This window comes from Xyrauchen texanus, chromosome 33 (assembly GCF_025860055.1).
Source record: "Xyrauchen texanus isolate HMW12.3.18 chromosome 33, RBS_HiC_50CHRs, whole genome shotgun sequence".
Taxonomy (NCBI): domain Eukaryota; kingdom Metazoa; phylum Chordata; class Actinopteri; order Cypriniformes; family Catostomidae; genus Xyrauchen; species Xyrauchen texanus.
In genome coordinates, this window is record NC_068308.1 from 28,076,875 (window position 1) to 28,100,960 (window position 24,086).

Here is a 24,086-nt window from a genome sequence, read left to right on the forward strand (position 1 = left end):
CCATGCCAGTGTCTCTCCTCCAGCATCAGATTCTTTAAGAGTCACGGCCTTGAGAGGGAGGAGAAAAAGCTGAGTGTGGATAATAGGACTGTTGTTAAAGGAATGGAGGAGAGAAGGAACAAGAGAAAGAAAGTGGGAACGAGAGGGGAGGAATATTAAAAGACAAGCAGATCCCGTTTCACTCTACAGATCATCCAGGGGCTATTGCACTTGTTGTTCTCCTCAGTGGTTGTGATTCATGTGCAATCACACATGCACCCCAGTATATTTCAGTATCTATTAGGATTGGATGGATTTTAGCCAGGAATACCTGAGAAAATTGTTGACCCACTCCATTAAACAGATAATTCTGACTCTACATTATGATTAGATGAGCCCCTTTATAGACGTTGTAAAATGACAATAAACGCATACCAGAGAACGCACCTTCTATATTAACACACGTAATTGCTTGACAACCGAAAACAGCCCACAGATAGGCTTACAAACTTTATTATTTGGCAGAAATATTATTTTGATTATTAGTAAAGGTAACTATTTATTTAACATTTATTCAATATTTTATAATATTCAAATGTTTATAATAACTCTCTTGCCACCACTTTCTAAAAGCCATAATCCACTGTTTTACTTTGTGTCATGCCTAAAAGCACCCCTTATCTTGTGGCTTATCAAGCTACTATACCTTGACCATAACATGAGTCTTTATTTAAGATTTTCACGAGGATATAGGACTCTACACTTTTCTGTCATTTGACCATCATTGAGGTGAAACTCTGGAGTCTTGCAGGAATTGGGATGCCTAAACACGTACAAGTAGATTTTCGCTGCGATAAAAATACGCAACGAACCGCCATCAGGGCCTATGCCGCTAAAGCTGGGATTCAATTTGAGCTACAGTGATGGACAGCTAATGAGAGCCCAAAAATCCATCCTGTATAACAACAAAATACCACTGACACTACTGATCGCTAGCTCGCCGCTTTCCCAAGATGAGACAGAAAAAAAAGAAGAAGCGGAGAAAAGAGAGCCTGAGGAAGACAAGGAGGGAATGAGAACGAGGGAGAAAAAAATTCACAATGATGACACGTAAGTGCAAAGAGCGATTAAGGATTTACTTTCAAAAGGGCCTCCATTGATCTTTTTTGATAGACTTGCAATAAATCAAACCAGATTGACTCACATGAGAACGAGGCCTAATCCTTTAGTCAGATCCAGAAGAACTCAAACCAAACCAGCTGTTAATTTAGGCTTTACAAGATAAAGCAGACAAAAGCCAACCTGATGTACCTTAGGGCAGAGGCTTACATCATCTCTGTAAAGCAATCAACTTATTGCCAGTTTGGAAAGGTAATCAGGGTGAATACTGGGAGGAGAAAGACAGAGTTGAGAATTGCAGGGGAGGTGAAAGTACGAAAAGGTCTTAAAGGCAGAAATAAAGAGGCTGTATGACATAAGCATACGGGAGAATTCATTGGGGTTGGGGGGCCAAGAGTTGTATATGTTAAAATATGTAGCTATTCTAGAGATATGTCAAAACATACTAAATACCAGGGAAAGGCAGTGCAGGCTCTATTTCTTGCCTGGGCACCCTGTAATTTAACTGTAAGGTTGTTCCTGTGGCCAGTGCCACCTCGGTCATGCCCAGTCAACCACACCGCCATAGCTAGCCATGCTAATTAGACCAGTTATTTTTGTTTGTGCAAGTATTTTTTTTCCTTTTTTCAACCAAATATTTTTCTGCTGGACAGAAGCATCGGGAGGTGCTATCCAGTCTTTGCTTGCTACTTTTCTAATGTCTTTTTCAGGCCCACATTCTGTATGTGTACATGAGTGAGGCAGAGACATGGAGATATAAATTAAGATAAAAAAAAAAAAAAAAAAAAGAAGATGTTTTTAAAAAAAACTTATGTTATAAAATACCTATGTTGCTGATTTGGGCAGTGACAGGGAAGCATCACTCAAACACACCCAGACACACATCCACTCATTAGGGACCATGTTCTAGCCTTTAATGTTCTGTTTACTACGCACAACAAGATCAAGTCTGAAATCCAATTCCAGAGCTAACCAGGCCCTTTCACTTTGGTTCTGAGGGAGCTTCTGAGTCAGGCTTCTAGCCTCTGGAAAGTGTCCAAGGAAAACTGAGGCAAAACAAAAACCCCAGGTGAAATCAGAGTAAACGCAGGAGCCCTCATCCCCACCTCCCTCTGACACACTGCCTGCACACAGGGATCACTCAGGCTTTGGGTGTCTGCTCTACCTGACTAAATTGAAGGTAAATGAGCCAGGTTGGTGGAGGGTTGACACACATGCACACCCATGTAAAGAGTTTGGCACTTGTGCAACAGTCGGTTGCACATACTGTCTTTAGTGCTGCACTGAGGAACTTGGCCACCCCTCCTCCTCCTCTAAAGCGGGCATACCACTCACCCTCTTACCCATTCCACCAAGGGGTCACACTTTTAATTACAGGGAAAGAGTAATCCCATCAGACAGATGGCAAACAGACTATCTCCCAAAGACTTTATGCCCAATTGAATCATTACTGATGTAATTTGCTAAATTATATCAAAACAACAACACCACCTAGCTAGATTTACACGAGAAGCTAGCGAAAGCAGATGTGCCCTCCTGTCAAGCATCTGTGACAGAGATCAAGAAGGCATGAAGATGAGAAGTGCAAAGCTGGGTCTGTTTTAAATGAACAATAATCTAATCAGTGCAAGCAAATGTTGAACCTTATTCTGCATTGTAAAAAACAAAAATGAGACCTCTACTGGACAAGGCATTTCCAAGCAGCTTGGTTTGGAAAACCACATAACAAGCGCAATTGAGAAGTGACGAGAGTGTTCTTTTCTTAAAAGAGGGAGCGTGTTTGGTTTATGGGCTTTGCTCGGCACCGCCTTTTGTCTTTGGGGGAACATCCCAAGAATCCACTCTTTCCTGAAAAACAAACACAGAGCTTCAATCAAAAATGTTGCTGCCAGAACTCATTCATCCTATGTCTCTCTCTCCCTTTTCTATTCCTCTGCCTGTCGCTTCTGTCAACAATTAGCGGTCTCCTCATCCAGAGTCTCAGACCACAGCACCCTAAGCATTAAACTATGCAATCTCCCAATCAAACCCTCAACATAAATTATAGCTTGTGACATTGCTTGGAAAAGAGACACACCTCAATGCCAATACACAAACAATTACCATAAAACTGTTTATGACGGAAAGAATGCAACACTCCAAATTCAAACCAATAGTTAAACTTGTGACTTTGTAAGCCCTATGGCATTAGCTTTAATAATGTCAATAAAAATATTTGGAACCTATATCCTTTGACTTGGAGCAGGGCCTGACTGGTCACCTGTTGTGTTGTTGGTGTTAATGTATCTCTGATTGGTGCATGTTCTGGCTGGGCCCCAGGGTGTCGTGTTCCATGCTGGGTGGCTAGACTTCATGCCGCAGATGGGAGCAGCTCCTCAGCCCAACAGTAGAGCAGTAAATCTACACTTAACCACTGGGGGATATACCACACCATAACGCAAAACTAAACATTTTCCATTTCATAAAACACAACCAGGCGAAGGTAGAATGACATCTTTGAGCGCCCAGGTTTAATTATTGCTTCTTAGCTACCGTAAGGCAGAGGGCATAGGGTCATAGCTTAAGACAACAATTCGGCCACCAAATCCAATTATTTTGAGCCTAGCTCAAATTAGTCAATATAGAATAGCTGTTTAAAACACATGTCCCCTGCTTGGCCCTGATAAGACTGGCAGCTTCTCCACATACTGGAGCAGTTGTGACTGGAAGTATGTTTATTGCTGTAAAGTGATCCAAGGAGCATACAGAAAACTTCCACGTTGTTTTTTTTGTCTTGATACTTTCCTGACTAGTGGTCAATACTACTGGCCAGCAATTGTTCTTGCGTGAACTGCGAGATCTTGAGAACGAAAAAGGTGAGACCCCGGGGCCTCAGTAAAACAGAGAACAGTGCTCCAAAGGGGACTTAGATATATTATTTGCTAAATGTTCCAACCAGCATGCTAAAAGTAGAGGTTTCTGGTAGGGTGTCCCGAAACAGAATTGGAATCGGGTCCGAAACTAGATTCACATACTTGTACTCGTAAAAATGCTCCTTTGTGCAAACATTCAACGCACAAATTAAAATCAACTCACATCTGTGATGCTCTGTTGTGGAGTACTTTATTGATAGAAATAGCTCCAATGTTTAATTTTGGATTGTACTGTGGGGATCTGTATAAAAGTAATTCATATGATAAAAATAGAGCAATCTTATACTGAAAATTAAATGCTCTATTTTCATTTTATAAAATGTTTACACCTGTTTAATAATCAAACTGAATTAAACAAATGTAATATTAAAAATGTAGAATAATGTGATTTTTGATCATTTTGTGACAGCTAAAAAAAGATTTGTGATTATGTATTTTGAGTAACAGTTGCTGAAACATAAACAAAATGTTGTTCTCAAATAATTAGTACAGTTTTTGAAAAAAACATGACTAAAAAACAAGTATTGTCTCAGCTAGTACTGAAAAGGAAGTATCGGTTCTCATATTTGGTTTCAAATAACGGTATCAGGACATCCCTAGTTCCTGGGACAGACACAACAGGATTAATCACAATTTCTCATCAAAAAGAGAGGGGAGGAAGTCGGAACATATATGCGTTTGGCTACTGAAATTAGGTTTTAGAATTTCCTTTTGCCAAAGCTTTGCTGAGGAAATTAATTCTCCATTTCTGTAATAAGACTAATACATTTTGGAGGGGGGGTCAGTCACCTTGTTACACTTTTGGTGTTCCTGGTCAAAAATGAAAATTGGTCTAAAAATTGGTTATAAACCTCTCATTATGCTATATTACCACAAAAATGTGGGTTAGATCTTTTTTCCAACTTGTTTTCTTTCAATTAGCACAGGTTTTGTATTTCTTTTTGGAACTTATTGATTGTAGGCCTCACAGACCTGAGCTAATGCACCTCTGTTTTTGAGTGGAAAAAAGCATTATTTGTGGATAATTTTTGCAATATTAAATAAAATTGTGGCAGGGCGGAAGGCGGGGCTGGGCCGTGATTCCGCACACCTGGCCCCTAATTAGGCTTATTAAGCCCGAGAGGGATAAAGGCAACTGGAGACGGCAGTGCGACAGAGAGTGAGTTACGGGCAGCTGCCCGACACCTGTGTGTGTTTGTCTTTTTGTTTAAGTTTAATATTAAAATATTATTTATATTGTTAAGCCGATTCTCGCCGCCTAATTTCCATTGAACTGTGTTACACTGGTACCACAACTCAGGAAGGAGGAGGGATCGGCCATTGAAAATGAATGGGGAGATCAAAAATGAGAGAAAAATGTAGTGTTCAAAATCATGTTCATCATGTTCACATATGTGCATGCTTGCTTGCAAACATAAAGGCCTCTGACCACACACACACACACACACACACATGTGCATGCACACACAAACACACACATGCTCACGTACACGCACAAACTTTTTTGAGGATTACATGCTTTCTCTACTCTTTGAATATTGCATGCTTTCTTACATGTTGGTGTTCACATGTGCATGTGTGCTTGCAAACATAAAGGTGAACACACATTCTCACGTACATGCACAAACTCTTTTGAGTATTACATACTTTCTTTTCACAGAGATTAACTTTATCCTACCCTGAACTGCATCCAACATCCATTCATCAATCTAACATTACCACACACACACACACACCAGAACTATCTTTGCCCCACAGTGACCCATCTCCAATAGAATCAATAGACTTGTGGTGTACCCGGACAAAGATGAATGAATGGTGAAGATCACAAGAAGCAGTACTTTTATTTTGAAATGCTTTTATTCTCTAACAAATTAACACTTGTGGTGTTCCCTGTCAAATCTGACCATTGTGTCAAAAACATTGGCCTAAGACTATTTAGGGGTGTTGTCACAATGCACATCCATGTAAAGAGTTTGGCACTTGTGCAGCGCTCTGTTGCACATTATGTCTATTTACACATTAACACTGTCGTATAAAGAAATTTCATGGAACAAAAATACCAACACTGTTCATATTTTGGTTATATTTTCTAATCAACAACAAAACAAATCAAAGAACACCTGGTGGTTTTGTGTCCTCATGCAAAGGACTGACAATAGCTTTTTGCATGTGCCTTGCAAATGTGTGTTCTGCATTTGAAGCACACAATGCTTGATGAAAGAAAGATCATCAAAGAAAGATTATATTGGAGTGGGGTCACTGTGGGCAAAGATAGTTCTGGTGGGTGGGTGTGTGTGTGTGTGTGCGTGTTAGGCCTTTATGTTTGCAAGCACACATGCACATATGTGAACATGATGAACATGCTCCTGAACACTCAATTATTCAATTATTTTTGATCTCCCCAATTCATTTTCAATGGCCGGTCATTTTTGACAGGGAACACCACAAGTGTGACTTTACCATTTTGTACTAAATAAAAGCATGTCAAAGCAAACTTCCTGGTTAAACATTATAGCACGCTAGTGTGATAAATTGTACAGGTTTTCACATTTTATTTTATATTGCCAAAATGATCCATACAAAAATAATTATTCTAATAATTCTTTTTCACTCAAAAACAGAGTAGCATAAGCTCAGGTCAGTGAGGCCTATGATCAGTAAGCTTCAAACAGACATACAAAACCTGGCGCTAACTGAAAAAAGAAAAAAAGAAAAAGTCAAGTCCAATATTTGGTGATAATATAGCATAACGAGAGATTTATACGCTATTTTAATAGGCTGGTCATTTTTGACTGGGAACACCAAAAAAAAAAATTCACCAGCACAAGCGTTAAGTAGTATCAGAAAGATCTGACCACAAAAAGCAAACATGAGTGGTTTCCATCAAGTATGCGGTTGCACTCCTGGACTCTGGTCCCAGAGGCGAGTGTGTTGAGTGTGCGAGTGTGAGGCTGAGGGCCACACAGCAGCTGTGAGAACAGCACAGGGCCAGCTGCTTCCTCACCGTCTACAATTTCCTGACCTTGCAGCCCGAGAGGCACACAGTCAGGTGACCAAATCTAAAACTTGCCTCACCTCAGACACACGGTCCTCAACCACCCAAGCACAAACGCGTGGGCAAGAGGGCACCCGTACACCTTTTATTCTTTCAAACCTTCAAAACTCTCATGGTGTTGATAAAAGGCTTTTGTTCAATCTGTGGCCGAGCGCTGTAAAATGATGCCTTTTTCCTCATAGCACACCCCAAGCTGTGACCACCGTGATTAGTTACCACAATTCTTGCGTAACAGTCAAGCGGTTTCTCACCAATGCACTGTGTTTAGAACAGGGATACTCTTTCGCTTAAAAATCAATAGATGCAGAGTGTGCAAACCAGGCAGACTGGTATGTCTCAGGAGAGAAAAACAGGGTAAACAATGTTTACCCATGAGAAGTTAAGAAATACATTCTCTATATATTTCCTCAAGTGGAAGTCAACAATGGTGTTTAATGGGTGGCTCAATACTGTTGTGCCCTTCAGAAGGATAATGATCTGGGCAGAAATGTGCATGCAGAGGTGACCGTGATAGTAGCTTTGCATGCCTCGAGTAAATAGCAGCCTCCAGGCAATAATTGTAACTTAATTGCAAACAGAGGAGAGTTCACAGAGAATGTCCAAGTCAAACTATGTCAGCAAGGGCCCTACTTCAACTTGACCAAGCCTGACTCCTCAATCTGTCATCCAAACACCATGAGAAACACACACAGGTGGTGTGTGTGTGTGTGTCACTGGTCTGTTCAGTTGGTGGACTGAGTCCCGATTTGGGGTGTGTTAGGCCAGTTCAGTGAATTGCCTTAAAGAGCATAGCCCTTTTCCTGGCTCACTTGAACAGCAATCCTGCTCTCCTGCTCTCCTGCTCTCAGTGCATCTTTTTGTCATTTGAGAGCCCATGCCCCATTTGTATTATCCAATAAAATTACAGCAGAATAAAGAGGAAGGGGGTTGATGGAGAAAAGAAGGGGCTTAGAGGGGACAGTGCCATGCTTGCATACCTGACAACACACCTCAATCCCTCTTGTTGAAACAAACACACAAACGCAGACCCACACAAACTCCTTGACTAATGTGCAACGACACTTGTACATCACCCACAAATTGGCCAAATGAATTAACCATGGCCCCTGGTTAGCATATCAGGCTTTAAATGGATTGTCCCTCTGCTGGTCTGCCCAATAATTGCGTTTATCCATCTTGTTGAAACATGGTTTACACACTTGCTAACATCATGCCAATCCAGGCAACATTTTCTGCTCCAATGGCAGGAGAGAGGGACATTTGTCATTGGATCGTAACAGGTAATTTAAACAACAATTAGTTTGATGACTCCCCCGTATGTTAATGTCTGGCTCTCCCGCAGGCAGGGTTTGATGGAGCGAGGGGCTCTTCTATCTCTTCCTCGATCTGTCTTTTTTTTCAATCTTGTTTACTGAGATGAATTGAGCTCAGCTGCTCTTTAGTAGTGCTCACCCACTCCACTAGGTGCTAGCGAACAGCATCCAAAGTAAATGGGGCTTGCAACTATGTAAAATTTTTCAGCCTTCACAGTCACACAGACACACTCACACACAAAGAGCCAGACACAGCACTTGTGTTGAAGGTTGCTGCAGGGGTCAGCTCTGCACCCTCAAGTGTTTGAACAGTAGTGCATTAGAGACTCCAGGGCCCACAGGACAATTGGGCTATGTAAACATTGTGGGACTTCCTTCCCTGCAGCTCTTTAGGCCTGGGATAAGATGGCCAGCAATTTAAATTCCTGAACTTGCTTACCGCCAAACATCTGCTCTCCTTTCCCATCAACCACGTCAAACCATGTAATAGTACACAGATCAGAAACATCATCACAGGCTCAGCAGTCATTCAACACAATGAGTGAACTGAGAAATGACAAGGCTCTTGTATCAAATCCAAAACATAGTTATATTCTGAGCATTCATGGATCTCTGCACTCAAACAGTTCTAAAACAGTCAAACGCTGAGTCGTTTTTCCTCCATGACCTGAAATCTTTAGATTCGAAACCACCTGCTATGGCAAAGTAGGCAATTTATCTTTATTGATATTTTTAAAATGCAAAGCGCGATGGTCCATAAAGATACAGAGGCAGTAAAGCTGCAGATAAAGAATAACTCCCTGTTCTAAAGGGCATCCTGTTGAACGTCACATCGCCACAGTCACGTGACTATTCCATCCCAGCAATGCTTAAACTGATTGCCAGCCAAAGAAAACAGCTCTAGGTCAGGATTAAACTCTTTCCTTATAAATCACTAGGTTCACCAGATAGCCAGTGGAGGATGATCACTATTCACTATGACTGGCAAGCAGTCATCATCTCTATTTAACTCAGAGGGCTGCTGAATTACACCTCCTCTATGTCAGTGTTCTGATCTAAACACTGTGAAAGGACATTCATTGCAATCGGACACCACATCTGCCACCGCTGGCTAACACTGATCAGACTCACAGAGCCTTGGGGGCAGTTGGCCAAAGATACACCTCCATTCAATTATACTCCTCTCTCACAATGCAATTGGCAATTCGCTCAGCGAGGAGAGTCAATTCCATCCATTTTGGAATCGACAGTACTGAGCATTCACACAGTCTTCTAATGAGATGTAGCCAGCGACAGTTGAGCCAGGCTATACCTTTAGGGTGGAAACATACAAACATACAAACTGACATTTCCTACAGTCTCTGGTAAAAACGTTGTAGACAATTCGCATTAATTTGATGTAAGCCAGTATTAATTTTTTTCCTCAAACACATCAACAAGACAAAACTGGTACATAACCATGTGACAAGCACAATGGTAATCAGCTGAAATGTTATCCATATTGTTTTGGCAGCCATTCAGCTGGATATGGCAGATGAAATAACGAACGCACCCCAACAAATGGAAGACTCCAAGAATGCAGTCTCACACCCGTAATATAGGGCAGGGGAGGGTTAACTTCAGATAAAGGATAGCGTCTACAAAAAAAAAAAAACGTAAATACATGAGTGATAGTAAAGTTCATGTCTTTTAACGTCTGCAAATATTGGCCTGTTATACCTCTTATCTTAAAATAAACCCCTGATTTGTGGATTACTTTCCCTCTACCCAGGTAGAAGTAAAATCTCTTTCACCTTTTTTTCAGTTCTAAATGCAGCACCTTTGCTAGTAACAAGCATGCAATAAACTCATTAGTTAACAGACAAGCACGCACACACACACACACACACACACACACACAACACTCCGGGCCCTGCTCAGAGCTTATCCCTTGGCAATTAAAAGTTTAATTAGAAGATTAAAAATACATGGACTGAGTTTTATCACCTATTAATTTCTTAATGTGCTTTACCCATACAAAACGCTCCTGACATATCTAGAGGAATTAATGCAGATTATGGAAGTAAACAGGATTTCATCTTCTACAATATAGAATCAAAATTTACAATCAGAGCTAGAGATGCCGAATTAGCTCGCTTTCTTATCAAAGAGAAACATTTCACAGAACTAAATAATAAACATTCAAAACAGTGACTAGTCAGGCCTCATCTTTTTTTAGAAGCTTTAAAAATGTATTGGCAAGTGCCTAATAAAATGCAACTTTGTCCTACATTTGTGTTAAAAAAAAGATGCTGTTTTTTTCTGTGAAGTTCAGAAAACGTGAATATTCTAGTTAACTCAGATACAAAATTATGTTTTCTGTACTAGAGGTACACATGACACATTGGCAACACCGGTCATTATGTTTTAAGGTCTGATAATAATGTACACTAAAAATAAACAAGACTGCATGCTGATGAGCACAAGACATAGACACATACACACACACAAACGCACTCCTCCAATGGCAACTAAAGCTCTCCTATCAAGCATAAAAGAGTTAGATGTCAGCTCTAGAGAGCATGTGTGTGTGCACTTTGGCCCAACCCGAACACGTTCCAATCCAAACATAAGCCAAGTGCAACCAAATTCCACCAGCGTCACCCAAGCCTTAATGCTGGAGATTTTCCAGCCGACATTTTGATGGCGGGAACCAGGAAGCACTACTAATTTAGCCTGTATTCATTAAAAAAAAGTAAAGAAAAAATACACACACATGGTCTGTCCATCAAGCATGACTATAAACTTGTCACCTCCTACTTGTCTTTTTTCGTTCCTGCTGTGTTTTTTTCTTATTAAATAAATGTGGGGCCTTCAGGCTCTATTGTTTGGACATCTAACCAGGAACTGTCGCCACTCTCATTGCCCCCACATTAGCAGCAATTATGCACCCTATTCAGACTTTCTTTGTGCATTTCCCTCCTCCATCTCCCCCACTCTGCCACGGCGGGCAAATCAAGCCCGCTTTTTTCACTTTTCCTAATCCCTTGCTCCGATCCAGCACGCTGCACCAGGTAAACGCATGCAAAGGAAAAAAAATCCTACACATGCCGTTTTACAGATGTCATTTCTATTCATTTGTAGAGGAATTTGTACACTTTACATGGTTTATAATATACAATATATGATATCAATGTTAGGGTTCAGGAGCTATAATAAAGGGCATTTAATAAATCTGAAAATGGTTGATTATTTTTTAATATAATTTATGATCTAGTGATATTACTAAATCTTAAATTTGACAAAAATGTCACATTTATTTGCTGCATATTAAACTCCATCTAAATGCAGTTTCTACAAAAACTAAACAAACATTAGTTTGTTTCATAATTTAAAAACTTCCAGCTTGATTTGCATCTAGCCATTTAGCCACTTTGTTTGTCAATTAAGATTGCAAATGACCTCATTTGTCAAATGGTGTAAATATTAATGCAACTGTCAGACCAAGTACTTCCATAGATTTCCATTTGGAAACTCTATAGAATAATTGCACTTCTTGTACTTAATCAATAGTAAAGATTTCCCTCCTAAAATCACTCAAAAGCCCCCATCACACACCCCTTCTGTAAAATCTCCCTGTCATACAAGATTTCCTACAGCTGTGCAGGTCTGCATGCACCCAGAGAGAAAGAGTAATTTCATTTCCATGTTTCAGGAGCCCCTCACCATACAGGTCAGCAGCAGGACTATATTTAACAGATGACAAACGTTGCATTCCAGATGTACAGTGCGATCTTTGTGTATGGAAATAACTGGTGAAGACGAGAGAGAGGTGAGGGGTGGGATCAACAACACACAGCTGCTAAGCCAATGCTGCTCCAAAAGATGTAGAATTTACAACAGCATCTCTCCAAGTTCCCCATTTATCAGTTAGAGGCCAGAATTGCATTTGCAGCTTTAAAAACAAACACACTGGAAATATATCAAGAAAAAGCCAGAAATATAATTCATGACTGTGGCTTCCTATAAAACTGGAAACAATTTTTCTTTTTTGCGTTTTGATTAGGAAATTCGTAGTCAACCTGCATCAACAAATATTCAAAACGTTACTTATTGTAGAGAAAGAAAGAGAGAAAATAAAAACAATAGGGGGGTGCAGGTTATTCTTATACACGTTCATACAGAGCAGCCTGCCAAAATCATCAGCGCAAGACAATTGAGCCAAGCAAGTACAACAAAAAAACATCTCGATAAATATTTACAGCACAAATCTTTCCATTCACTTCCCAAGCACTAAAAAAACCTTACTGTACTCTTTCTTTCACTCCCCCCACATCTGCGATTCATTGACTTTACAATTTACCACATGTCAAGATGGGAGAGGTCGGGACTCTATCTGAATCACGACACAAATATGCGAGTGATTTATTGTTTTAAAAACCATGGGCCGATTTAGTGCAACTCCACTCTTCCCGAGCATTACTCCTATTGGCAGACCATGAACAATTACAGTTTGGACTAATTAAACCCCGAGAATGTGCTGTGTGCTGCTAATGCCTAACAGGCCCCACTTTCAGTTTAATGGTGCCAAACTTTGCTCCCCAACTTAACTCTCACAAATCCAAAACAGATTGGACTTTTTATGGGTGTTTATCAAGCCCCAGCAAAACAGAGAGCGTTAGGGTTTTTTTTCCGCCTGGGATGAGGAGAGAAAGAAAAAAAAGAGGAGGAAAGAGTGGTAGAGGGAGAGAAAGATAGAGTCTTGCTTCTGCCATTCTTTGTAAACAAAAGTGATTTGCAAGACAAAAGGATGGCAACCTTCTAAATAAACTGGGAGTGTATTTTGTGGAGAGCAGCACAAAACATGAGCGCGTAGCTCGGTGAACCCCCTGCGGATAGCAATTAGGGGCTATTAACATGTAAAGCCAATTTGATAAGGTATGAGTCTATCCCTGTAAATCCGTATTAAACTATCTTTTGCACCTCACACGACAGGCTATTCAACATGGAGGCAGAACACAAATAATCCATAGACTAAAACCACTGTTATCAACGTTTTAGTGAAATGGCTAAAAAGATTTAGATATGGTTTATTAAAATATGTACATCCAAGGCTACTCAAGGGGCAAATGCCATAAATTTGCCATACATTTTTAAACTAATTTAAAACTCAAAATCAATTTATTCTCTTTAAAAATATTACATGTAATTTAATATTAAAATATGTACTGTATGGCATGGCACAAACACTTAATCACCAATTAAATATAAAGAAATAACTATTGTTATTTTATTGTTATACAATATTCCAGGCCTTTCTAGAAACGGTTCTGCATTTTAAGCATGATCTCTTTTCTTAACTCCAAACAGCAGAGTACATTGGGTGTTTCAAGTTTTGCTTTTTTTATATTTTGTTCTTTTTTTAAACCATGCATAATTATACGTTAAAACTTGAAACCTCTGCCAAAAGTCTACAGTCCTAGGAATTATGAGGCCAGGGGTGGCGTCAAATATCTTAACATTCATAAATAAGAGAGGCAGTAAATAAACCCACCGGATTTACGGGCATAAAGCCCCCTGCCAGAACACAGCCATCCAGAACTCTGCTCTACCTTGCTGTCTCCCTCTCCACAAACCTGTTGAGGTGTGATATTAGCCTACAGCCACACAGTTAACCCAGCACCTTTCTAACCACAACACATACCGTAACCGTGTCCGCAACGCAAACCCTGCATGCAATGAAAGGGAGAAGAGTGGCTATTGTTTGTAGTTTGTAAGAAATGGGGGCAAAGAGAAAAAAAGGTGCACCGGCATAGACGGTATAACATAATGTCAAATTGCTAAATACTACCAAATCATCATAAGGTTTTCAGATTGAGGCAGTTGGAAAACAAACTCCCCACTATTATAGCTCTCAGAGGTCAGACAAATTAAAGCGGTTCTATTCCCTCACACACACACACACACACACACTCGCATTAGTGCAGTGGGGAAAGCATTTCATCATTATTGTAACAGTGAGCCATGGGGAAAATTAGCTGACACAAGGCATTTAAAAATAAAATAATAATATTTTTTTTAAGTCACATTTCTGATATAAAACTGCACGACATTGTCTGCCATTTCATAAATTCATAAACTCTCCTGGCTTACATCATTCTCCAGTAGCAAATTCATCCTGAAAAGAAAACAGCTGTTGCAATAAATACATCCAAATAAAAATATAAATTACTGGAATACTTTATGCTTGTTGGCTGAAATTTAGAAGAAGAAAAAATGGACAGACACAAGAGGTGTGATCAGAAGAAATATTTCAGAAACAATGTCTCATAACCACATCAACGGCTGCTAACCCCAACAAGCCCTGTGCATTTGTTAAATGGAGAGACAGATAATCGATGGTCAGGTGAATTATTTATCCTTTACTTAAGTAATGCATTTATGAATACAACGGATTTTAACTTCAAAGCGGTGCGGATCGGACGCCCAGGCAGCTCATAGGTAGTAGAACTCATGGCAAAAAAAGCAAAGGGGTGAGGGGCTACAGCACGATGTCAAAGACTGAGATCTGTAGGCCTGGTTACAGTAAGAGATCAAACATTACACCATACAGCTATAAAGCTATTCACGATTTCTATCAATATAATATTTAGGTTAGAGGGCAAGAACAGACCAGCATCCACTCAGACATTGGGAAATAGAAGAGGATGTATCAAACAAGGATCCAAATTCCATGGGAAATCGCTAAATATATTTCTTCCGTGGATAAAGTCAGGACTTCATCTCAGCAGGTAGAGGAAATATCAGACTATGAGCTTTGGTAACAGCATCCCTAAGATTTTTTACAACAGTTCAGAGCTTTGCAACCATACAGAAGACACACTACCTGTCAAATATTTTTCCTTTATATTCCTTTTAATATTTTCATATTTACAGTGGCCATACTGGTGCTTTCGCAATTTTTGTGCATATTTGTTTATAAGTGAATTATTGTATGTCTACGTGCATGGATATACATAGATATACGTTTTCAAATAATACTACATATTAGGTCTTAAAAGAGTAAATAAAACAAATCAAAAGCAACTGAAAATAAATTTAGCAGAGGTATCTTTTGGGTTGCACGCAAACACAAACACTTAGTGATGTTTCTATGAGAATCCTCACTGATACTATAAACAGCATACTGCTTCTAAAATACCAGAAGTGAAATCCCAATTTCAGGACAGTACATTTTGAATGTAGTCATTCATCTAATTTCAGGTTATGCCACATGTCATTGTGATAAAGTGCACCTTCTAGTTTCAGATTAATCTTGGTGCCAGTTATGAAAACAGAAATGACGGCAGGGTTCTACTGCATTATTTACCTTATCATGTTATATGAGCATATCCGAAAGCAATGACATATGAAAATTATTTTATAAAAAATATCAAATGTGTGTAAAAAATTAACCTATTACAGCATCACTCGTTTCATCTGGTACCGGCAAAACAGCTGGGGAAAAAAATGTCTAATATGCATAACCATGCAAAGCTGATATTTAAAACACAAACTGCATTTACATTGATAAATTATGCATATGCAAATAGTACACGCTATTAAAAATTTTGCACCGTCTTTAACAAGACGTCCATCGTGCCTTGACAAATAATGTCAACACAAACAAAAAAATTTATTAGATTTAAAGTGCATTGAAAGCGAATGTTAATTCACGTAAACATTTTTAAAACACATCTGACATTTCTATGGTCTAATATTTTACTAAACTCACACATAGAGTGGTGTGAGCATTATTGTCCTTTCATTTTGACAGTTACAAATTCATTGACTGAGGTTCACTAATTATCATAAACATTTCCCGTGATGCTCGTTGGCATTGTTTGTGTGTATTGCATTCTTTATTTAACACAAGTGCGATGACATTTGATTAAGCTCAGATAAATTATTCATTCGATAATGTGTCAAAATGGCAGTTTATTCCAAGAGTCATAATAATAACAGCCACGATAATAATAATAATACTAGTAAATAGTAGTAATAATAATAATAACAATAATAATTTGTCACAATTAATTCAAACATTATTTTACATTTCAGTAATTTATTTCGTTCCATGAGCTGCAACAATAAATTAAATTGCCAATCTGGTCTAAAGCAAATAAGGTAGCCCACAAGATTTGCGAGTACACAGAAAATTAAAAGACATCATACTGCATAAATACTGCGCATAAAGCAAACGAGTTAAGCTGCTGGGAATTTAAGTCAATTTGAAAAAAATTAAAATAACAAATGAGTTCAAAGTTAATAAAGTTGTGTGTCTTTGCGACGTCATAAAAGCACAACTATGCGCTCCACTGTACATGCCGCTCACGCGGGTCTGTTCACGCGCACATGGATCCGCGCGAGCGGCATGCAACTGTACAGTACAGAGTGAACTGTGGCAGAAGTTCACAAGCCAACTCACTCAACACCAAAACAATCCCTAAACATTGAAGTTGTGCTGTAGCTACGTGTATGTAGTTGCAAAAACACATTAAATAAACACTTACTGTGCGTGCGGTCGGAGAAAGTGATCCGTTCGGAAGGTACGGGCTCGTGAGGTCGGGAATCATTATAAATGGATAGCCCGGGTACGGTGGGCTCTTGAACAGCCCTCCATCTTGCCTTTTCGCAGCTAACATGGCGGGGGGGAAAGAGGAAAACTTTTGTAAGTTACATTCCCAAAATGTTTGTATGCATGCTTAGAACAAGAGCAACTGAGGAACCGTGTTGTTGTCCTATGCAAAAAGTGTTAAGGACAAGATCGTTTAGAGAAAACAAGCACTCACCCTCCTCTAAACTTTCTCTTGTTTTGTCTCTGAAACTTTCAGATCTAGGCGGAGGCCGTCTTTCCGCCTTGAAATGCAACGAAACACAGGGATTGCATTGAGTAAAAATCACAGTGGGGAAATCATGAGCTCTTTAGCAGCGTGTTTGTAAAGCACATGTCGCGCGATTAAAAAACAAAAGTGCACATAAACTAATGGACAAGTTATTGTCCATTTATTATTGTATAATAAAGTTATTTGTCACTTACCTCGGAATCCGAAGAGCTGTTTTGATTCGTTTCCGACTCGTTCACGAGAGAAGACTTGACATCTGCTAAATCCCTTTCTGCTGAGGAGTTCTCCGAAATTTTTTCTTCCTGCTCGCCTTCGTCTTTGAAGGAAATCATTTCATCGTTCGCGCCCAGATCGTCCCCTCCACCGCCGTTGAGCTGCGGCATGTTTCCAGTGGAGCGCTAATTTTGCGGGGGGCCAAAAACACCAAAAGTTTTTTAAACCCTTGATCTTGGTGTGATCCCCGAATCCGGAGTTTAAGTTTAGGGACTCGCACTGGCGTTTGGCTGGGTAAGTGCTCTAAACTCAAAAAGAAGAAGAGGGCAATCTTGGCAGAAACAGAAGCCGGAGACGGAGCTGAGGCGCTCGGATTGAGGGAGTTGAAGTTGGTCGGAGTGGTTTTCAGTTCAAAGGCGGCGCTGATTGACAGATAGAGAGGGATGGAAATAGAGAGAGTCTGGATTCGGGATTATTGACAGGGAGAAACACACAAGAAAAAAACTAATGAGATTCAAACAGGGAGGGACTTGAAGTGACGTTTTCATAAATAGAGAGGGGCAGGAAAAAGTATTGGAGGGGGGAACAAGGGCTTGAACGAGAGAGAGAGGAAAAGAGCTTTTGGTGAAGAGCAGGACAGTTTAAGCGAGTCGCCCTTGTTTGCTTTTGTACATGAATGTATGGCAAAATAGACGGAAGAGGCGCTTGTAAAAAAAAAAAAAAGAAAAGAAAAAAAGAAAGAAAATCTGCGATAGTCAACGACGTGTATCTGAACGGTGCAACTCCACACATCAGGAATCATTTTCGCTTCCTTATTTTTCAAATTTCACTCTTTCACTCACTCAAAACATGCTGACCAAATGTGTTGGAAATCAAACCTGTTTGTGATAACATGATTTCAAAACTATTTTAGTTTTATAGTGAAAATTAAATATATATATATATATATATATTACAAATATATATATATATATATATATATATTATTTCACCGAAAAGGCTCGTTTTAAAATAGGGAAAACTAAACAGGTTGACATTACTATATATATATTATATATAATCATATATATTTCCTATTTATAAAGAAAAATAAATGTATATCTATATAGCCTATTATTCTAAATGTGTTGGTTTTAAGACAGACGGGCTGGATTGAGCGTAGACGGGCTAATTGAGGCCAGATAACCTGTATTCATTATGGATAAAGACAGGGGGTGGGGGTTGAATATCCTTTCTCACACGGTGTCTTTTCTGCAAAAATACGTGGACAAACTTTTGCATTTTCCTTTGTGTGTAAATGTCTCCTGGTTTTGGATTTAAGTATATATATATATATATATATATATATATATATATATATATATATATATATATATATATATATATATATGTATGTGTGTGTGTGTGTATGTATATGTGTGTATATATATATATATATATAAAATAAATAATACACACACATATATATATATATATATATGTGTGTGTGTGTGTATATATACATATGTATGTGTGTGTATATATATATATATATATATATATATATATATATATATATATATATATATATATATATATATATATATATATATAATAAATAATACACACATATATATATATATGTGTGTGTATTATAAATATATATATATATCACACACACACACATTTAAATATATAAAATGTACAATTGTATGGAATTAAAGTAAATTATGCTCAAATTAATATGGATTATGCAGCCACATTATTTATTTTATTATAACGTTAGCCTACTGACTCATATAATTCTTTTCACATTGATTGATTATTTATAAATATAAATATATATTTATTTATTTTTTATCGCCCTATTACATCTGTTTTTAACAGTGAAGGTTGCGCAGGTATCAGTATGAAGAATAGTGTGAGCGGAAAGTTTAATTTATATTTTCCTATCTTAATTTTAAATGGCATTTGTACCACATTCTCGCAGTGTAGCCCTTATAATATTATACACTGAAGAAAATAGTGCTGGTATTATGCACATAAACATAGACAACGTGCTATATAATTTTGTACTTGAATATATTTTGTATCTGCAACTAAAGGTAGTGATTTTAATTTTAACATATGAAATCATATATTCATTACAGAGACACCAAAACTAAGAACTGCCAACAGAATATAAAAATAATATTATAGCCTATAGGCAATATATGTTTAAATAACCTCCATATAATAACCTACATATGAGATGTATTGGATAGATATGCATCCTTGGTTGTTTACCGTGAGTCAATATAATTGAACAATAACGACTCAGTACTGAAAACGTGTTGTCAGCAGCTGAAAGATGCCCCATTGCTTTTTGACTTCAGAAGTCTGGAGCCTGCAGATACCAGACCAAAGCAGCAGAGCTTTTAGCTAGCATCTCCCTGGATTGCCGCAGCAGGTTACTGAGAGTTCGCTTAGATTGGGTGCATTTTATTTGCCTCGCTAAGCCAAGCCTTGGTCTATTTAGTCCCCTGCTGGACCTAAACCTATATGACCAATCCATGGGTTAAAGCTCAGTTCACAATGACTTGTTCTCTCTCGGCCAATATTTAAACATACTTAAAGGGACAATTCACCCAAAATTTTTATTCTGTGAAAACCATTTACTCACCCTCATGTTGTTCGAAATCATTTGACTTTCTTTCTTTTGTGGAACACAAAAGGAGATGTTTGGTAGTGTGTTAGTCTCAATCAAGATCCACTTTCATTCCATATTTTTGTTGTATACAATGAAAGTGAATGGTGACTGAGACTGTTAAGCTGCCTAACATCTCCTTTTGTGTTCCACAGAAGAAATAAAAGTCTTACTGGTTTGGTATGACATAAGGGTGTGTAAATAATTACAGAATTTTGGGTGAACTATCACTTTAAGTAAACAAATATAAATAAAATGACACATTTCAGATTGGTTCTGTTAATAGTTGTAAAATGAGAGACAGGCTTACTAGCATACCGTGTTCTGAATAGAGTGATCTGCTACCTGCTAAAAAATATTTGTCTGTTACTACACAAAATTATGTAAGTCAAGCCTGTGTGCAAACAGTTAATTACCCACAATGCATGCACATACCCGTGCTGGGTGAAATGGCTCTGCTCTTAATTAGCAAATTATGGGCTCTGTTAATGGTCTTCCCATTTGTTTCATAGTAAAAAATATGTGCAATTTAAAAGCTGGATTAATAGAGAATACAACTTGATTTATGCCAGATTCCCTCTAAGCTAGTTGATTAAAACGATATAAAGTTTTCTAGTTTTTACAAGCTGAACTTTGCATTTAACCTTTTTGCATTGTCAATTACAAATTTTCCCATTGTCAGAAAGGGTCTGTGTACCATTTTAGCACTTTTTTCCTGTAGGAGTTCAGATGAATTGTATCCTGTGGATAATGACGTGGTTAACCACAATTATGTTATTCTAATGGACCTTCATGTTTGCGGGCATAGGACAACAATAGAGAAATTAATTTCTTTACAAATGTATGCAAAGTTTCATTTAATAATGTATGTTTTAAGATGAAATGTTGAAGAACAAAAAAGAATCAAACTAATTGAGTTATTCTTTCAGAGTTAGTGCATTTTGAAAAGATTACAAAGGGTGCTCAGTACAGATTTGTATGTTAGTAAATGAGTTTTGGTAGAATGGAAATGTTAATAGATTACTAAAGCACAAATCTCTTGTACTATTATTGTAGTCAAATCGAATAGTGCATCTTCTTCTCTGTTATTTTATAAACCTTATGTCCCATATGAATCACAGAATTTGACTCAGACATGTGTCCTATAATTGCTTCTGTGAATCAAGCTTGGATGGGTTAAACTGAAACCATATCAACATTTAGACTTATGAACCTTTTTGTGACGAGCGACACTGATTCATATGTGAACAAAAACACTGTGGTCACATCCAGGGCATGCCTCAGTCTTCCTAAACATTAACTGTCTCTAAATATCCACGTCTCACTCCTTGATTCTGGCAAATATTCCATAGTGGGAAATGTGTTTGGGAAAGGAGGAACGCTGCCTCTGTTTTCCAAAACAAACAAGAGATTTTTTTTTACACATGGTCGTGATAGCCATTTATTAAGGTGAGTTCAGTTTAGAGCAATACAAATATGTAATATGCGTGTGTGTGTGTGTGTGTGTGTGTGTGTGTGTGTGTGTGTGTGTGTGTGTGTGTGTGTGTGTGTACTCAAATCTATTAAACTGTTTGGTCACATTGTATATTGGAGCCAAGGCACACAGAGAGAAAACTCTCTGACATCACACCAAACCTACATTACACAGAGTATGACCCCATGACCCCAGAGTTATCTCTAGAGCACAGCCTCTGCTTCAAATGCCCCCTCTCTTTCAGACAGTCAATTCCTGCCCACAGTTTTCATTCAGTCTGTGCACAAACTTAACCTCTGTATAAAGTATACAAACGTTAACAACAGCTTGTCGCAAAGACTAAAAGTCTAATATTGTATGATTACATAAAAGTCCCATGGATCTTTGTAATGCTTTCGTTGCAGCTCACCATGGTCTCTGTTATCCAAATATTGTTAACCATTTATGAGTGTTGCTATAGATTAGATACATTTGTTGAGCAGATATCTTTTTGGCTTTAAAGAAGCACAGTTCAGTCACTGAACCAAAAACAGACTAAACAGTAGCCAGCAGGCTGTGAACTTGGTGTTTTCTTTGCAATCTTTTTAAGTTTTTTGTATTCTTGTAGAGAAATCCTATAGGCAACAACAACATAAAAAGCTATTAACATTTTTGCCAGTATTGTCCAGAAAAAAAGATATAGTTCAGTGAACACAACTCCTGTCACCCACAAAACAATTCAAAATGGGAACGGCTAAGTATAGAAATATCAAAACATTGTTTTGGCCAACAAATATTGTAATTGATAAATTTAAAAACACAGGTGGCAACCTGCACCGATACAAATGGGACAATATGCCCCAACCTTTTTGTCCAAAGAACACTGAAAACCTCTGGTAAAATCTGCCTTTATAATATAGTTCACCCATGTCTTAAAGGGATGGTTCACCCCAAAATTTCAATTATCTCATAATTTACTCTCTCTCATGCCATCCCAGAAGTGTATGACTTTCTTTTTTCTGCTTACCACAAACTAAGAATTTTAGAAGTATATATCAGCTCTGTAGATCCATACAATGCAAGTGAACGGTGGCCGACCTTTGAAGCTCCAAAAATCACATAAAGGCAGCATAATCCATTAGATACCAGTAGTTTAATAAATGTCTTCTGAAGCGATGCAATCACTTTGGGTGAGAAACAGATCAATATTTAAATTATTTTCAAGATAAATCTCCACTTTCACTTTCATATTCAGAATGAGAACATGAAAGTGGAGATTTATGGTAAAATTACTTAAAAATTTACCTGTTTCTCACCCACACCTATTTTATCACTTCTGAAGATACAGATTTAACCACTGGCATATAATGGATTATTTTATAATACATTTATGTGATTCTTGGAGCTTGAAAAGTCTGGTCACTTGCATTGTGTGGACCTACAGAGCTGAAATATTCTTCTAAAAATCTTCGTTTCTGTTCAACATAAGAAAAAAGTCATACACATCTAGGATGGCATGAGAGTGAATAAATGATTAGAGAATTTCCATTTTTGGGTGAACTATTCCTTTAATGTATGAGAGTGTTGTTTGACCATGTTCACTTGTTGACTCAAAATATGATGAAAATTATTCTAATTTCAGAGGGTTTTTAAATAGGTGTTAGAAAACAACATACAAAAGTACTGATAAAAGTACAAAAAAACAACTTTGCACAATTGAACATTAAACTCCAAATTTTATAGTTGAGTTATAGCCATTGTGACAACTTCACCATGTGAGAACTAGCTCCAGTCTCCCCTAAGTTTTAAGGGACAAGGGCCCTTCAATGTCTATGATGGTTATGGCTCTCTATATCGGTAAGCTTTTTTATGAATGCTTTTTTCTAATGTTGACCTAAATGAGTTCATTATTTGTAAAACATTTGTTTTAGCTGATGCACTCTTCTTTTTTGAGTTCAAGGACATTTCCGAAAAACTTCTTCCTGGGCAAGATAAAGGAAACAGCAGGCAAAATATACATTATTTAAACTTTCGCATGGAGTACTGCTAACTCAAAATGATCAGGTACAAAATTGCATCTGTGTGGAATACCCATAAGCCCTTATCCTTGAACAAATTAAGTATGTTTGTTTAAAACAAGGGAACTTATGTAGATAAAATAACACTTTATTTGTTTAAAAATGTATATAGTTTTAATTCTTATGACTTTTGTTGTAACTGTTGATAATTGAGATTTTTGTAAAATCACCATGAGGGTGATTAGTGTTCCCTCTGGTAAACTTGGAGCCTGTTGAATTTAAGTCATTTTTCTTTACTCAGTTATACTTTTCGAAAGTGCCAGTTTATATGCACTAAGTACAGAGTAGAATCCACTGTGCCATATGGCTAACCTTGAGTTCAGTCATAAATTATTTTACACTGTTTAATACATGTTATAACCCAATTTAAATACTTTAATCACAGATGAGTTAAGTTTACTTGTAACTAGTTCACGTTACTTAAGCCATATA

General features: G+C 37.9%; 1 protein-coding gene across 26 annotated transcripts in view; it reads right to left on the reverse strand.

The window, feature by feature from the left end:
- LOC127626740 (transcription factor 7-like 2) overlaps positions 1 to 17,930 on the reverse strand; it is a 104,630-nt gene extending 86,700 nt beyond the window's left edge. For all 26 annotated transcript variants that reach the window (XR_007968489.1, XR_007968488.1, XM_052102730.1 and 23 more), the window contains exons 1-3: positions 17,440 to 17,930; positions 17,192 to 17,258; positions 16,913 to 17,037 (exon numbers count right to left, since the gene is read on the reverse strand). Coding sequence is in view for 24 of the 26 variants with exons in the window: in XM_052102730.1 (XP_051958690.1) it covers positions 16,913 to 17,037; positions 17,192 to 17,258; positions 17,440 to 17,628 (381 nt within the window). In the remaining 2 variants the exon portion in view is untranslated. The remainder of the gene's footprint in view (positions 1 to 16,912; positions 17,038 to 17,191; positions 17,259 to 17,439) is intronic.
- Positions 17,931 to 24,086: the final 6,156 nt, after the last annotated feature.